General features: G+C 33.3%; 1 protein-coding gene across 1 annotated transcript in view; it reads right to left on the minus strand.

The window, feature by feature from the left end:
* Positions 1–886: 886 nt before the first annotated feature.
* Positions 887–19727, minus strand: part of LOC128209959 (muscarinic acetylcholine receptor M2-like) — a 48413-nt gene continuing 29572 nt past the window's right edge. The window contains exon 2 of the mRNA XM_052914237.1: positions 887–3746. Coding sequence (XP_052770197.1) covers positions 1334–2785 — 1452 coding nt within the window. The 5' untranslated portion in view covers positions 2786–3746 and the 3' untranslated portion in view covers positions 887–1333. The remainder of the gene's footprint in view (positions 3747–19727) is intronic.

Consider the following 19727-nt stretch of genomic DNA (forward strand, 5'->3'; position numbering starts at 1 on the left):
ATTATAACATGAATTGATAAAGCATTAACCATTTCTTTATATGCATTGTTCATAATTTATTTAATTTTTTTTTGTGTGTTTGATCATTGAATGCCAGCATAATCATTAAGTTAATTTGTGTTACTTACATTTTCATACTGGATTTTTTATTTTATATAATACTATAGGAACATTAACCTACAATTGTTATGACATCGTTTAAAAACAGCATAAGATGTTTTTGCATTTGTATGTATAAAAACATAATAGTAATCTTTTTTAATCTTTTAATACATTTTTCAGCCTGGATTGTCATCTTCGCCAGCTGTTGCGCTGGGCATTTAAATAGCCATTAGCCATTAGTGACACAGATAAGCACCGTCCATCCATTTAAATGCACAGCGTGTCGCCTTTCTATTATTCTGTATAAATATACCAAGTAGCTCACACTATGTCATGAATGTAACACAAAGACATCTATATTTTTGTTTTCAAAGAAACACTCGATTAGTTTTGTAGTGTGGAACCATTTAAATATGGCATTTATGCAACTTGAACATTTATATGACAACCTTAAGGATAATACAAAAAAGGTGCACTATCTAATAAAATTGCCTTTTAATAATTATGTTTTATTATGTACAAATTATGTTGTCTTGTGTCATTCTTTCAAAGTCTCGTCTGCAAAATCATTAACAGTAATAATTAAATTGATTCGAGAACAGTATAACCGTAATCATGTAATTGATACTTTAAACAAAAACAGCCTTGACACTTCATACAATGAAAACTAGAGGAAGAAGCCCAGGCGGTACTATAGACACTGTTTAAATGTTTCAGAAATAAACATATAAGCAATAAGTTATTTTATTATTTTATTTCAAATAGGCCATACATAAACATCCACAGTGCCGTCATAAATCGAGCTGTATTAACTGTTGAAAGCGTAAAACGAAATACATTCAACACAAAAACCAATCCATTCGTTAGCTGCTCGATTTTAAAAGTATACAAGGTAAAACGGTATACGACCGTTGAGAATAATGACTATAAATTGTCGGCACAAACACAAAAGCATGTTTATCCTGTGCATTGACATATACGGCCTTTCAATTCGAGGTGACCTAAACTATCAATTTCGCCTCGAATACAAAAGCATATTCATCTTTCGTATTTAAATGTACTGCCATTGAATTGAAGTTGGCTCTAGTATAGATTATGGGATGCAAAATAATCATTTATCAAGATAAATATTGTATTGTAAAAATATGTCGATATAGAACATTCCAAGTAGAACGAGGTGGCCTGTTTGGATATATAAATCAAAATCTACAACTAAATCGTGCACCAAATGTTACAACAAGCTTCTACTGCTTAGACGTTTTTGTTTCTTCATCATATCAAAACAGAATATCCTAAATTGAGAATTACAGAAGGAGTATATTATTGGATTAATTGCACTGGACAACAAGTAGGACCTCAGACACAAATGATAAGCCATGTAGCCAGCGCCGTCCATTCGTGATACAAAAGTACTGTCAGTCTGGCGAAAAATTGCTATTACATAAAACGGTAAGAAACTAACAATATACGCTAAAGTGATGAGAAACAGCATTAAAGTCGAGCGCCCTATTCGGACACGTATATGAATGCACTGGGAGCCGTTCGATTTAGAAAGAGAGTCTCGCAAACACATTTTCTTCTTGGTAAATCCGTTTTTATTGTGTTTTTGTCTTTCTTTATTACATAAAGATTTTCGTTGCACCTCTGGAGTGGATCTAACGGCAATTCTACCATCACTGTTCACCGTACTTTCATCTAACGTTACTACCGACAGATCGTTGTTAGATGTTCTTACAGGTAAGGACAATAGCTCTATACGATTATGTGATTGATGTTCGATTAAGTTTCCTGTTTGGTAAGTGTCATTGTTTCGATTTTCTGACTGCTCCGTCGTGTTATTCCTTACTTCTTTTGAGTCTGAATCTTGCAGTAAGGTGTCGTCTTTACTAATGCTTGGTTCACGTATCACTAAGTTCTGAGCAGCCGTTTGTTCCCGTTTTCTCTTCAATCTCATTCTTCTATGCCTACAAACTTGAATGCCGACAAAGTAATATAACACAGACAATGTCGTAAATATAACGACAGTGCTTGCCATCATCACGACGAAATAAACATGGGGATATACGGAATCATCGAATTTATTCTCCAATAAACAAGCCTTTCCTTCAACATTTCCTAATTTGACACTACGCGTGCCATAAAATAGTAATGATGGCCATGTTAAAGACAATGCGAGCGCAATACAGCAAATACTGATGTACTTTGAAGCTTTCGCACTGAATTGTGGACCGTGTGGTCTACAAATACGCCGATACCTGTCAACAGCAATCGCTACCAAAAGTGCTGCTGATGAGCTATTCATGGTGTAGGTTGAAAATCTAGATATCTTACACAGCCAGGGTCTGTCTAACATTACCGAGTATCTCATCATAAATATCTCCATTGGGAGAGTAGTAATGCAATTTACCAAATCCAGTGATGTTAGAAATAGGATGAACATTCGTGACGTGCTTTTCCTCCATTTGAAGAAATACACATATAAGACAATGGCATTCCCTGGAGTTCCAATCATCATTAATATGATAGTGTATATTATTGCCGGAAGTTGAAACTGAAACTGTTGTTGATTCACTGATTCAATCATCGCCAAATCGTCGATATCACTCGATGTATTTGTCAGCGTCCCATTCAAAACCACAAACTTGGTTAGTTCTTTAGTTTGCGCATTCATGTCGGTACTCATTAATAATAATAAAGAAAATTAATAACAATAACCACAAATAGATAACGGATGATAATATGTATATTTACTCTGGTTTGGTTTTGGCAAACAAAACATAAACAAAGTGATTAACAGTTTCTTCTGCTGTTGTTTATATTACACTTTATTTTGATTTGCCTTCCGAAGAAAATATCCCAAAATATTCCTCGTAAATTATATCGATAAATTAGACACTGGATGTAAACAAAAATGTAATCCTCGCTGATAAATTGTTAGTTTACATTGCAATTCTATCTTTATTATCTGCGTTCTTCATTAGTTCAAGGCAACACCTTTTTCGTCCAGATAAACTCTATAAACTTTATGCAAATGATCAGAAGGCTCTTTGAATAAAGTTTACTATTCACAATTTCTAAAACTTGGACATATGCGCGTTACGTGTTGGAACGTATATGCCGTAGATGAACAATGCGCAATTTTATAAATCAAAATCTGCATGTAATGCAGAGGAATATGTATCGTATTTCTTGATGGGATAAATTAAACATTCATCTATAACTGTTATAAAGTATTCTTAAGATATCAGCTTTTCAATCCTGCTTTATCCCGAACTGTCTTAAACGTTATTTGTTTCCATAGCAGTTGATGATTGAAGATATAACATCCTATGGACACTATTTTGTTATATCATTTTGGATTGTTTTCTCATATACCACTCGTCAGAATAGTCATTTTCTATACAGCCATATGCAAGTCCGCCTCTTTAACTTTAGCAAGTCTTCAATTTACAAATATCAATTCATATAGTTAATATACTATTAACTATATCCACCTCGTAAAAATTTGAAGCTGAGTCCTTCAAAGACGTCGCCGGAATGAAACAACGTGCACATAAAGCTTCTGTATAATGCTTTTCTCAAAGGTCACTTATTGCCAGTTTGTTGAACGGAGATTTATATTTCATAATAATGGGTCCATTTACCTGAAAAACAGAATAAGCATGGTTTTAATTGTGTATATATACATATTACATAATCTGGTCGACTGTAGTTAATCATATATAACAGGAGGAACAGAAGTATAAAGTGAATGGATTATCATCAAAATTAAATATATGGTTCTGTTATAGCTCCGAATCGTTTAATAAAACTGGTAAAACCATTTTGCCAGCTCTGTATTATCTGCAACATGTAGATTATGTTATCATTGAAACTGGAATGATAATTAAAAGTAGCTTCTAATTCAAGGAGGGTGAAATAATGAACAATAATTAAACAGTTTATAAAGAATGCACCACTGCGTTCAAATTCAGGAGTTATATAGCAATGTATTTTAAAACTTAAAGTCTTAGATTTTTCTTCTGAATATATATCCTACAATTAATTAAATATTATTTTTGTTCGCAGTCAAAGATTGTTCCGACAAATTAACATGCTCTTTAATATTGATACAGAGATCTAATGGTTTCAAGCAGTAAATGTAAAACTAATACTCTCGGTGTAAAATCAATTGTGCGTTATATGGCATGACATTAAAAAGAGGAGGCCGGGAAATTCATTCCATCTCCGCAAATAGTGCAATTTTGCACCTATGAGTTTTTGCGTTTAACGCACATTTTTGTCATGGAATGTAAATATCTCTTTTTGTTTTGTAAAAGTAAAATTAAATATGTTATTCAAAAATTAACGTTATAGATCATAAAAGTAATAATAGAACCATTATAATCATACAGCAGCTTAACCGAAAAAAACCTGCAAAACTATCGACAGAGATATACGTTAAAAAAGTATAAATCACTTACACCCTAGTAAACATGTCTTTAACAAGATTGAAAAAATGTTTACCACCTTGCGTGTCATCATAGTCCTAGTGTCTAGTGAAATGGACACAACACACACCTCGCTCAAGTATTTTCCTCAGAGTCTTCTGATTTCTAAACAATGTTCATTTTTTAACTGTTCATGTGCTTGAAGTTTGTAAAATATAACGATAAAAGGAGAAGTATTAAATAGTATTGATGTCATTTAAAGAAAAATAAATATATCCTCGAAACGTTTAAAGGGAACACGTTTTGCATAGTTAGAACTATTTTTAATAACCTTTTAGAAATATTTATATATTCGGTTGTGAGAGAAACTAGTTTAATCCAATAAAAATAATCCAGTAGTTTTGCATTCAATCGAATAAAATAATATTTACATAGACGCATACTAGTCCCATAGCGATTTCACAGTTGAAGGATGAACTGGTTTGTCTGCCATCTACCAATACTACAGAAAAAAAATCTCACCACTTCCCACTCTAGTAAACAGACTGAGGTTGATCATTGAGCTAACCAGCCTCCGTTTACCCAATAACCATACCTTCCCCTGAGTAGCCAATAGCAGCGATTCCCAACATTGGCGGAAAGTATAATTCGATATCTGAAAACACTCAGTGCACACTTCGTTTGTGTTTGGCAAGTCATTTACGTCATTTTATAACACTATTATAAAGAAGTGCGAAACCATAGTGATAGAGACACCTTTGGCGTATGCTTTATTTATGTGCTTCGTTGTGCAAATGGAACTCACTTTACTTTAAGTTTTTTTTGCCATTTTGATTATATTTCTAACTTAGAACAAGTTATTTAAGATAAGTATATTAATCAGGCCCGAAGCGACCATGCTATATTATTGTGTAAATCAAACTATAGCACTAAATGTGGCCAGCAACCAATCTCACTTACATTCAGGAGGAAACAGCTTGGCGAGAAGAAGAACCGGAAACTTTAGTGCCCGCTTGACTAAAAGTTAATGGGGAAAATGATAACATTGCTGTTTTGACCTATTGATATTCTACAAGCCATGCATAAAAGATTTTTATTCTGAACTAAAAGGGTTTAATTACCCATTATACATACGCGGTATTTGCCTTATAACAAGAGCTTAGACAGGCTAAGCTCTACTCATCGTCCAGGAAAGGATTTTTGGCAAATTAAATAAACGCCTGGTTCCAATATTATTTTTTGTTAAGAAGACATAATAGACGCTAATATAATAACACTGGCCTCAAGTTCGGCTAAGAATGTCAGTGATAATATTTTGAAATCGTGATTTTGATCACACTATCTATTAAGGGTTGGACTAAAGACACTATTCTGTCAATCTTTTTGACGTAAGAAGATTGAAAAAAACAGTCTAGTGAATCACAAATGTGTAGTTACATTGTATGTTTAAGTTCAGTTTAACTACGATATGCTTCGAAATTAAAAAGTCATTAAATCTACAGAAAGGTCCCGTATACATGGATTCAAATATTAACACTGTTTAGAGTCGCAAGGAAATGGTCTAAACGTAAACGAACATTAAACCTTACGAGCATTCCATAACAATAACAGAAAACAAGTTAAAGGGCAGTAGGGGCATGCCATTTTATATGTTCTAGTATATAGTGACGGTACGTTTAAGTCATAATAACAATAACGTTTCAACATTGACATTAACTTACTAGCAAAAAATCAAACAATGTGCTTATGGGTGAATATTGTTCTTAATCGTACCTGGAAATCAACCAACACGTTCACATGATTTATGTTGGCAACATTTTGATACGGGCTTGTACAAGCCCTCTTACGGTTTGTACGTGTATGCAAGTGACTACTTCTTTTTTGCCGGAGTGATAGGCATTAAAAAGTTTGGGCACCACTGAACCGTGAAAATGAGAACCAGAAAAGCTCGTCATACATTGTTCATATAAAGCGCGTGCATGCCGGCAAGCAAATTGTACATGTTAAGGGCGGGGTTTGACCTCCGTTAACCAATGAAAATCAATACGGAAATACCCGATGTACATATACAATCCACCTTCGGCACTTCCATAAAAGGAGTGGAGAACACATATAATGAATACACGTCTAAAGAGTACTTCTTTTAACCGGAAATAATATTTCATAACTCTACAATTATAATACAAAACGAACAGGGTTAGTCATTACAATTGTTTTTTTAACCCCACATCTTAAAAAATACCGTCTTAACCGAATATCTAAATAATTCAGATAAATGTATTTATGCGCATTTTGCGCAGTTGATGTAAACAATGATTTGCATATATCAATATCATGATGCAATAACACGGATTTAACATTGTTTTCACTGTGAGTTGAACTAAGAATTATACTTGTTATTGTAAATTCAATCGCTCATACGTTGCTGTTTGGACATCATAATGACATAACGTTGTTTTTTACGTAATGAACAAGCTAAAGTGATGCAAACGGTATCCACATCAATTCCAAAGTGGGTGGGGAAGGTCAAAATCTAAAACATTAAAAATGGTTGTTTTATTTAGATTTAAGAAACGATCTTTTTGGGGGTTGAAACATTTATTTTTGGCGAAATGTTTGGGGTTATTTAGGAGTTGAACAAATTTTACAAAAAAACGATTTGAAAGGATTATGGATCAAAAAGCATTCACATCATTACGAAAAAGTCTGTCAACATAAGTACTTCGTCATTATGTCAAAATGCCACAGAATACTTATCCAACAATGTCCTGAGAGATCCTGATAATATTTTGTCAAATAAGAATGTTATTCAGAAAAATGATGAATTTTCGCGGTTGAAATTCGTTTCCGGGTTACAAAAATGCATAAATCTTTTTAAAAATAGATGCAATCAACACAAATCCACAAGACATTGTTGATTAGGAAGTCCCGATAAATTTGACTCTCAAACATATAAATTTTGCTTTACGACATTTCCGGGAAAGCGTAAATTAATGCTTTTTGAATAGAAATCTAATAAAATATTATTTTCATAAAAATTGTTCTACTCCTAATTACAGTTTTTTATGTTGCATCGGATATATAAGCCATGCTTGCTAAATATTGAACCTCAACACTACATAGAACTTAATTTTTTCAATATTTTGGATTTTTGGTCCTTCAATCGACATTTTCATCGCTAAGTAGTGAAAATTAAATCTAAAAAAAACATTTGTTTTTTCATTAAAAATCGTTATGCATGATTATGGTAAACCTGAGAAGAAAATTGTGCCTGGTTTGGGGCACAGACCCACGGCCGCAGGGACACTAGCACGGCGCTCTTCCCAACTGAATTAAACGAACAGCTGGTCACACAGGCTAGACTCGTCCGCCCATTGAAGGGGCAGTCTCACAGATGATAAAATAAAAAATAATATTTTTGTCATGACAGAGTGGGGCAGATTACTCGCGAATACTTTAAGCGATAAAGATGTATGAATGAAATTACAGAAAACCACTTCAGCACATATAATGAAATCAAATGTTTAGTAATTCATAATTTGTTTTTCAGGGGAGGGTTCGGGAACCCCTCCAACAACCATCAAATTTGGCATGTTTGACCTGGTTTCAACAAGCATAATAATGTGAGTATTACAGATTATGAACCCAGGGGGAGATTTCAGCATAAAAGGCAGTGTTTCTTATTGGCAGAATTGCATGATAACACTAGAGCTACAGCGTCGTACTGGTGATTTTTTTACCAAGGTTTTCAGAAGGATACCTTTAGACGAGATGAAATGTATTGACATGTCTCGCTTAAACTTGCACATGTTTACGCACAAAATTTCTTTAAGTTAACATATTTTCAAAATTGTTCATCTGAAGGCATGTATAAGCATGCAAGACAGTTTAAGACAAACTCTTTCCTACAAAGTAAAAAAGGACATTTAAGTAATTAATTATTTAAATGGGGTGGGATCGGGAGGGGTTTCACCTCACGACAAGCAATGTTTATAATACCTTTTTTATTCTGCATATAATCAGAAAATGCGGGGTCATCAGTTCAGCACAAAAACAATGGCGGTTTTCGCAATATTGTTCAGAAGTTTTTAACATGCTTGTAGATAAGTGATTTTTCTTCGTGCAGTGTGCAATTTACTTTTCTTTTTTGTTTCGACTTGAGATAGAATATGGTTGATAAATATTTTCTCCTCAATTTAAACTCTTCAAACACAATATATATATGAATTACTTAAAAAGCGATATTGTTCATGTAAAATTAACAAGACATTTACAATGCCAGCTCTAACTATGACTAATAGAAAAGCATAGGCATAGGAAAATTCAAAACATTTTTATTATATATATATACTTTGTGGTGATTTATAGACATTTATAAACAATAGTAAAACAATCTTTCACTGTTTCAAACATATTGATATTTTTTTTTATGTTTGAAATTTCAGCCAGCTCTCAAATATATATTGAATGCCAGTGCTAAGAGGGCTGGGACACAATTTGAACAACTTCATTACCAAAATAATGTAACATTTCCTTACAAATTATAATTTGTTGCCCTACTTCAATAATTATAATTGAATGCCATTAAATACACTTTTAGGATCTAAAATTAAATTATTATGTTTGTGATAGATCGCAAAATATTTCAGTTCGTTACTCTTAAAATATAGCTTTTGATTCTCACTCAGTGAAATTCATGTACATCAGGATTTTACACTAAAACAAAACAAATTCCCTATTTATTCTTTCTTTAAGTTATAGCACATAGGTTATGGCATGGTATCAGCCTCTTTATTTAGATTGACAGAAAATGTGAATGCATCTCAGTAGCTCAGTTGGCGAAGAACTCGCCTTGTTTGCAAAGGGGTCCCGGGTTCCAGTCCCGCAATTGTCGTACATTTTTCTGTCCCAATTGTACTTCAATGGATAAATTCAAATTCTGACAATAAATAATGACAATTTAGCAGATGGAGCTATGATCCTATTCATGTCATGTGTTTACATTTCTCAGTGATTGAATTTAAAGCTGCACTCTCACAGATTTACCGTTTTTACATTTTTTTTTTTTTTGGCCTTGGAAAGAGTAATTTTTTGCGTAAATATCTGCAAACCAATGATAAAAGATTGCTGATAAAAGATCTGATTGCAGTTTTTAATATTTCCTTTAAATTATGCACCAGTCAATTGTAACCACGCCCACCCACCCCAGGTCCGGGGGTATAACGGGGATAGCCGGGGAAATGGTCTGTGTTTTTACTTTCCAGGTGGCCCCGCAGGGCCGGGTGACTGTGGTGGTTTTGTCTTAGCGCTAAATTTAGGGGAAATTGGGCCTTATATTGAGTCTTTTGGTTGCGGGGGCATTCGGCCGGGGTTTTATCACCAGTTTGTTTCCCCAGAGTGGGGATTTTACCCGGGGTTGGCTGGACCGAAAGTCAAATTCCACGCTATTCCCCGGACCTGGGAGGGGGCGTGGTTACATTTGACTGGTGCATTAATGTTTTATGTTTTTAAAACGTTACTAACGTTTAAGAAAAATGAATAAAAAATCATTGTTTTAAAAAAAAGATATATTAAAATCTGCGATCAATTTTTTTGTCAGCAATGTTATATAATTTGTGTCCATGCATTTACATAAAAATTGGCTCGTTAAAAGACAAAAATAAGAAAGTTGTCAATACGTTATAGCTGTGGGAGTGCAAATTTAAGGGACACCAGATTGTACAGTTGCAAGATAAAAGAAATAGTGAAAACCTTTGCTAATGGTGCAATGCTTCTTTCGCTGTTTTTTTTTTGTGTTTTACCTATTTAAAGTTTAACTGTTTGTGTACGATATAAATACCTGTTGTCAGTATATGGGTCTCTTCTTATCAAGCCACTTTTACATGCTAAATATTCACAATATGAACTGGGAAATAATATATTTGCTTATTTTTGGACCATCTAGTGTCTAGCCCTTTCATGAACCATCTAGCTGTCAATGTGAGGTTTAGATACATATTGGACAGTTTCATTGGAATTTATTTAGTATAAAAAATATGTTTCATGGCTAAAAGCGTAGTACTTACTAAGGGCTTTTTCTATAGTACCCACGGGTTCGACTTTCGGCCCCATTACCCAAGCAAAATATAAGATGTTTTTTCCAATCTTCAGATTATTATTTTTAGAAAGTCTTTTAAAATGTACTGGTTCATTTTCAACATCCTAATAAATTATGTGATGTATTTTTTTTTTTTGATAATTGTACTCGGAAATCATTGATTTTCATCACATTCATATATATCTGTATGAAATATTATCTGTCATGATTGATTAACTGCAATAGATATTTACACACAAGGACTGATACTTCAGCCATTATGGTTCTATTAAAGGGAAATAAACTAATATACAATCATTTCCTAATTCGCAGGAGACTAGACAGCTTTTTCTTTTAACAGTTCATTTTCCCAATTTCAGCATTTTCACGACGCAAACTTATCCAAAATGTCTAGAGCTTTTTCCCAAATTGGGTAGAGACAGGCCTTTTACTCAATAATGTTTTAGGAAAAGTGTAATTCAAGGGACAGTTTCATACACTTGAGATCTGTTTTTTGTAATGATACAAAAATAAGCTGATTCTTTCATCTAATAAAAAACTAAATAATGTCTAAACTGTCAAATGTGAGGTTGCATCTGTAAACTTCATATTTGTTTAGAAAATCTGTGAATATAACTTTCACCACCCAGAACAATAAGTATCAATATAAGAAGTATATAATATTCTAGTTACTATTTCCTCATGTCAGGGACAATTCAATTAAAAAATCGATGGAAAAAAAATACTATCTGTTTAATACTATCATTCCCTGTGGTCGGTTGGTTTGTCGGTCGTTGCAACTTTGTCCCAAGCAAAACTTAAAAACTACTGGATGGAATTGGATTAAACTTCATACAATGGTAGAGCATAATGAGAGGAAGTGCCGTGTACAATAACAATAACTCTATTCTTGCTTAATACTGAGTTATTGCCCTTTGTTACTTTTTTGTCTGTAGTATAACTGGATGGAATGCATTGGAATTTCATACAATGGTAAAGCAAAATGAGAGGAAGTGCAGTGTTTAAGAACCATAACTCTACTTTAACTAATTACTGAGTAATTGCCCTTTATTTGTTTTTTTTTGCTGTCATTTTTTTCCAGACATTAACTTGCAAACTACTATACGGAATTTATTGAAACTTCATACAATGGTAAAGCACAATGAGAGGAAGTGCAGTGCAAAAGAACCATTACTCTAATTTAGCTTATTACAGAGTTATGGCCTTAAACACTTTTTTCTTGTCCCGAGCATAACTTAAAAACTATTGTATGGAATTTAATAAAGCTCCATACAGTGATAGATCATAATGAGAGGAACTGCAGTGTATAGGGACCTCAATTCTATTACAGCTAATTACAGAGTTACTGCCCTTTGTTATTTTTTTTTGTCCGGAGCCTAACTTGAAAACTATTGGATGGCATTTAATAAAATTTCATACAGTGATAGATCATAATAAAAGTAAGTGCAGTGTATAGGAACCGCAATTCTATTTGAGCCAATTACAGAGTTATTGCCCTTTGTTACTTTTTTTTCCAGAGCATAACTTGAAATCTACCGGATTGAATGTAATAAAACTTTATACAATGGTACAGCACAATGAGAAGGATTTCAGTGTACATGAATCATTACACTATTTTAGCAAATTACAATGACAATAGTCCATAAAATAAAGCTGTCATTTATAGGTTAGCTTTCCAAATATTTCATATCAGGGCGGCGTTCGTGGGTATTAATCACCTTCAGTGATAGCTCTAGTTACCTTTCAGGTGGCCCTGCAGTGCCGGGTGAATGCGGTGGTTTTGTCTTTGCGCAAAACATAGCGGGGAATGGGCACACCAAGAGTCCCTGGGGTGCGGGGGCATTTGGCAGGGATTTTACTATTTGTTCGTCCGCGCAGTGCGGAGATTTTAGCCGGGGTTGGCTTGACCAGAAGTCAAAGTCCCTGCTATTCCCCGGACCTGGGGAGGGTGGTGGTTACAATTGACTGGTGCATAAATGCCAGCTTCATAAACCCAACACGAAGCCTTTAGTGAATGTCCTTATGAAAATAAGATTTTTAGTAATTACATCAACCAGGTATAGTGGACATTTTTTAGTAATCCATTTCCTTAATAACTTAATATTAATTTGTTATTATTTGCAACAGGTTAGAGATGGGGATGATGACAGACCAGCCAGCCGAACTCAAATTGGATAAGACATCATGCGGTAAATTATTAGTATTTCACAATCACTTTATGAAAATGTATTTAAACAGTAGCGGGTTTGAATCTTTTAAGTTTATCTTTTCTGTTTGTTTCATTCCTAAATAACATTGTTTCATGCTGGTTGTAAATTATTTCCGGTCACGCCCATGAGATTATATCATTTTCTAATGAACTATTTTGTTTGCTTTTTTTATAAATTTCAGGTGTTTGACTTATCCCTCAATACTTCTTAATGCATTTCAACATTCTGTAAAAGCACAAATGTATTTGTTCATGTTTTATTGCCACCTGGTTGCTGAAGCTCGAGAGGACCTTTATGGACCAAAAATCCTGTTCAAGATAGTTCTGTCTGGAATTCCATACCACCTCCAGAGAATGGAAAATGTCTTCAAGTAAGAAGAGATTCTAGGCAAGTGCATTTCTGACTACTCCAAAATGCTTCTTTGTAGTCAATTACCTTGGAGTTGTTTAATACTCGTTGCAAAATATTCAAACATAATATATTTCATATATTTTGTCTTGATCTTTGAATCCGTCAAATTACACCATGACTATCATTTTGTGACTATATCAGCGTTATCAACGTTGACGCCATTTGATGTTGATGTCATTTCCTGTTCATTACATACATACAACCTGATGAAGGCTGAATGGCCGAAACGTTGTTTCATAAATAAATAATTTGTGTTGAAGTTGGACTTCTTTAATTATCACCATATGTGACTATATCAAATTTATGACTACATAAAGAAGTGTGTATGCCTCAAATGATTGTTAACTGGTATTCCTTCACAGTAGTAGTTAGTACTTTTATTCATTCTGTTAAAAACATTGCATTTATGTTATTTGCAGATTCTGATGTGCCAGCAGCCTGAAGTGGTCAAACAATTTGAAACTGGATTTCGCACAGAATCCCATATTTCAAGAGAATGTCACCCCTGTCAAACTTGTTTGTGTGAATAATACAAAATGTGACATTTACAGCAAATATGTAATAATTGAGCAACGTATAGACAACTGCAAAACTCTGTTCTGTTAATTTTGTGCCATATTCAGCATTTAAACCAGATACTTTCAGTTTTGCCGGTTTGTTCGGTTTCTTTTATTCATGATTTTTTTCAAGAAGACACAAGTTCAGTGTATAGTAGTTATGGTGTTTTGACTGTCAATGAATCCAAGATCACTGTATGTTGTTGAACTGATATATATGTTAAACATTGAAGACCCAGCTGTCAGTACAGAAAACATTGATTGTGCTTTTGAGAACACTGAATTTTATCAACATAATTTGACACTGTACATATGGCAGGCATTTTTTTTAAATCTATATAAATTAATAGCAGATAACTGTAGCCTTATGTTGTGCATATTAACATATGTGAATAGTTGAATAGCCTCATGATGTCATTCTGTATAAATTATATAATATAATCATTTTAATTGTTTCAATTGTTTTCATATATAAATGGTTTACACTCAACAAATATAAAACATATATGAAATAGTGCTTATTGAGCTCAGCTGACAGTTTTTTACTGGGTTCTTATTTGGGTGTGTTCCAACAATATCACTGACTTGATTACTTTTATTGTATATTCTATATAGATGCTAAATTTAGAATATATTTTCAGCTCTGTTGAATGTTGACTGTAATTGCAATTTATCATTTCTGATTTTTTATCATTCCTGTGGGTTAAACATTATGTGAGGGTTAGAAGTCATTTGTTTGTAATTACACCTTGATAAGTTTAATCGTTAATACACTGTGTCTTGAAAGTCCCATGATATGAACAATTGGTTTTGACTATTTTTATGCTTCATTTAGAATATTCCTCATAAGAGGTCATAACATATTGGGCCTTTAAAAATTAGAAAATTTTAACATCAATTTATTTATACAAGTTTATTTCCCACCAGATGTAAAAAAAACAACAACCTTTTTATCAAAAAGCAAGACAAAAAGGTCACTGTTGGTGATCTGTAAAGAAATACATGTGTTGCTGCATATTTAACTGTCACAGGTCTTTTGGTTTATACCCGATTTTAGCAAAGCTGTTTACAATATTCATCAATTGTAATTTAGATAATTTTGATCATTAGACATGATGTTTGTCAGATTTGCCATTGCAGACACAAATTATTTTAAAGTTTATTGAAAGCAAGCAGAATTGTATTTGCCCTTAAGATCTAAACAACACATTTGTTCATAATTAACATTTTGCAACTTTTTTAGCGGGGGTGTGGTGTGCTTTTGTAACAAAAAAAATAAGAAAATAATTTGTATTCTCACTGAGATATTTTGCAGACAATTTTCCAGAGCTGCTTGGCTACATATTGTTCATATACAATCATAATTATTAGTAATTGATTAAATGTTTTGCCATGTTTTACCATCATATTTAAATAGATTTTTGCCCATTCAATTCTAGTTAAAATTATAATTACACCTGCTTGTAATATACTTCAGTGCAACATTATTGATATGTGATCATTTTTAGCTTGACTAATCGATGAATAAGGAGAGCTATCCTAGTCACCCGAGTGTCAGCGTCAGCATTAACACTTATGTTAAAGTTTGCGTACCACCTCAAATATTTTCAAAGTCCATTGACATACTGTTTTGAAACTTCGCACACTTGTTCACCATCATTCTCCCAACCTGTACACAGGAGAAGGTCACTGTATCATGCATCTTGACAGAATTATGCCCCTTTTTTACTTAGAATTTACGTGTAAGTACTTGATCTCAAATGCATAGTAGCTTTATTTAAGTTAATTAAGAAAAATAACTCTTAACTTCATATAAAATATAAAATAATGCATTATATATAATGTATACACTATTATTGAAGATTGTTGCGTATACACTAAATAAATTCCTAACAGCAACAGAACTGCTTGTTATTTAAAAAGTTTTATTAACATATACAAAAAATAAAACGTTTTCCCTTTTACTCCTAGTATGTTTCACTTAGTCATTAAGTACACTTAAAGTGTCCGGCAATAGCACTTCAAGCGTGTTCATATTATTTGATAAAACTTTGCTGTCCAAATGGAGTTCTTTTATTGAACTTATAATACACCTACCGCATAAACAATCATTACCATGTGTTATTTAACTGTATCACGCCTCCAACATAAATGACGCGACGCTATTGGTCCAGAGCCGGGGCATCAAATTTATAACGTACCAAAATGGCGTCTATTTTCCGAGCCTTATGAATAAATGAAAAACGTAAACAAGTATACAGGATGTCGAAGTGATATATCCGTTACAAGGTTAGTAGGTGACCCGATATGGGATAAACTGGGCGCAATAAACCATATTCGGGTGAGTCAATAAATACGTGAAATAAAAACGGAAAGTTTATTTGAGGGTTGTTGTTGTGAGGTAAACTAATCAACTGGAATATGAATAAGTGTTATAAAAGTCAAACTGTTCCAAGCAAAGATTGGTATTATTATTAATTTGACACAATCAAATGTTTGTAACATAACAACATATAATTACATTCACTGTTTAATAGACTCTACATTGTACATTGAAAGACAACGTTCAACAACAATTACAGTCGACTGTAAAATCGCTATGCTGTTGAGATCGATACACGGTAGTCAACAATTAGTGGATAATAAAAAAAAACAATACTTAAGACGCAGGCTTTGATATTAACATTCCAAGAGATGATTGGCCCATAAGATCAAAGGCAAGATAACCTTGTCTATTGAGAAACAAAAATGTGTACCAACAATTGAGAAATAGCATATTTGATTGTTTTATGTTTATCTCATATGGAACATAACAGAGTCAGGCACGAGAGTTTTTCTTTACATGATACACAAACGGGTATTCACTGAGGGTAAGTCAATGGATATTTATTAAAAATCAAATTCATTGATGAGGCCGGCCTTCATTGAATCGGGTTCTTAAAATGATCGGGTGTGTTGCCTTCTTTGTCTTTCACTTCGAAGTAGGATAGTATGCATATCTTCAGCGTATTTTCTTGTTTATGATTCCAGTTTGCAGTGAAATGGTTGAGTACAACAAATGTAAAATAACACGTATACAAGGGTGAAAGCCCGAGATAAAAGAGATAGAGAAGGATCAATTACCACATACAAGACAGACTCATTAGTGAAAATGTTATTTAGCGCACGTTCTTTGAACTATCAATCTTCATTACGCAAAACTTCAAGAGAATACAAAACAGTTATATTTCCATTTGAATATCACATACATCAGTATAAAAATCACTGTCTAACGGGTTCTTGGAGTTACTTTTAAATTTATCAATTATTATGTTGCCAGAGAAATGTTTATTCATTCGGGAATATGTTGAATTGACTACAACAATAGTAATACAACAAATAGACAATACGTTGGCTGCGAAAAAAAGTAAATGCATAATAATTACTTCATTAACGTGACCATCTTTGCAGAAGCAGCATATTTTCGCGACAGCGTTATGGTGGCATATATGATGCTCATATATCTTTATATTTAGGACATCATATTTACAGAAAACTCAAAATTAAATAAAGTTGTCATTTTGTTTCTTAACATCGTTTCAATAAGACATAGTATCATGTGCGTTCTTACTTATTCCTAGAGTCCTTTTGTGATTGTTTTGTTTACACATCGTAGACGTTAACGAGAAAGATAAACAAGTTCATTTTATGTCTATTTTGTCGCTATTTGTAGCAGCAAAACATAACTAAAAGTTTCGTTTAGATACAAAAGAAGATGTATTTGCTAATGTAAACATAAATAAGTATTTATAATTCGATATGGCGTAAAATCAAAACAAACAAATATTAACCAATATTTATAGGAAAAAAATAACGGGAACAAGTGCAGCAGTCGAAAATTTACATAAATTAACCCTGTTTAATTGCACAAGGTGGATGCCAAAGACAAAGAATGCGTAAACAAACAAAACAAAACAACAGCGATGTTTATCAAGGATTGATGATATTAAATTGTTTTACGTATTCACTTTTTCTTATATATACAATGACAATATGTCAATAAGCTTTCAAAACAAGCGATATATGTCAATGATTAGAACAAAATCACTTCCAAATTAAGGTAATGTGCACTAAATGTACCATTATGTCATGAAAGTTTCTTCATCATATTAACTAATAGAACCATAATAGTCTAAGTTCTTTTCAGTACGTTAACTCGAAGAACTATAATGCCCTCAACACTTCATTCAGAACACTAACTTGTTGAACAATAATGCCCTCAATACTCAATTCAGTACATTATATATCAATGCGTGCATCCCATCGATGTAATCTTTCTCATGTTTACTACCAGTACCATGATGACTTGATGACTTCCTTCAGTATGAACAATTAAAAGAGTCATGATGCCCTCGACAATTCTTTAGGCCAAATATTAGTAGCATCATGATACCCCCAATGTCTCGTTTTCAATCAGGAGAATGATACATTCGTGTCTTTCATAGCACGTTGACTAATAGAAACATAATGTTATCGTGACTCAATTCAATATGGTGACTGGCAGGAGCATGGCGCCCTTGAATCTTTTAAAATATGTTTACTAGCAGGAACATGATACCCCCAGACGCCCTTGACCTGCTGACTAGTAGGAGCATGATGCCTTCTAGACGTTATTCAGCATGCTGAATAGCAGGAACGTGATGCCCTCGAGACCATTCATCAACATGTTGATAAGCAGGAGAACGATTCCCCGCGACTTCCTTCATCCTGTTAACTAGTAAAGGCATTATGTCATCGTGACTTCATTCATGTTTACCAGCAGAGCATTATTAGGGCGTGGGGGTGAGCTCCCTTCATCCTGTTGAGTAGTAGAAGCTTCAAGGTTATTTGCAGGAGTTTGGTACTCTTGTAACGTATTTAAGAATGTTAACAGAAGGCGAATGATACCCTCGAGACTTTCTTTGGAAATGGGATATTCGATTACGGTCATTTCAGACTAGACTACAAATATTGCATCTGTATAGTACTTCATATGTTGATTGAATGTTTTTGTTTGATACTTTATGTTCTTTATTTTGATACTACCTCGAATCTGGTGTATATATGTACAATCGTGTTGAATTTAATTTTCGAAGAATGTTTCAATGGGGATACCACAGTATTTTGTAATAATAATAAAATCAGTTTTTACTTAATACTTATGTGTGTGTGTGTACATGTGATCTTTTTTATGACTTGTTGAGTGTAGCTGATGCAGAGATCCTACTAGTTATAAACCAAACAACGATTTGTATTGTCTTTTAATTCCGCCACCCGTTTAATCCTATCTTTGCATAACTATAAATGCACCCGAACGAAGGATGGTTAATTTAGCTGTCATTCTCAAACAAAGAATGTCTACCAAATATGTCATGCTCAAAGAAAGGATGGCAATCTTCAAAAAAAAAAACATTATGGCAAGATTCTACACGGGGGAAATGTGTCCAAGAGCTGTTGTTTTGGTATGTTATAGCTTCCCTAAAAGTTAAATTAGGAAATATATGCATTATCGTCGTGCTTCCTTGCAGAAAAGACCTAAGGTATCTAGCATTTGTATATTTTGTGTCTGTCTTGTCATTTCTTTCATGTTTTTCAGTTGATTGCAATGCTTTGTTAGGTTAACTAATGCAATAAGTTAACATAAACTAAGGTAATTTGCTGTTATCATGCAATCTGTCTCAGTTGTACTTTTTGTTATAGATTTTTGATTCGTTGGCCAGGAATGAAGAGTGCAGTCGATCTTGTTTTTAGTTTATAATTATACTAATTTCTTTGTAGAGGGAAGTAATATAGAGAACATCGTTTTCTTTTATGATGCCAGTTATAGCATTATCTTAAAATATTATGAAGAAAAAGAATGTAAACTTTATCTGAATATCACTTTGGCAGCAAAACTGATAGT

Source organism: Mya arenaria, chromosome 11, assembly GCF_026914265.1.
Source record: "Mya arenaria isolate MELC-2E11 chromosome 11, ASM2691426v1".
Taxonomy (NCBI): Eukaryota; Metazoa; Mollusca; class Bivalvia; order Myida; family Myidae; genus Mya; species Mya arenaria.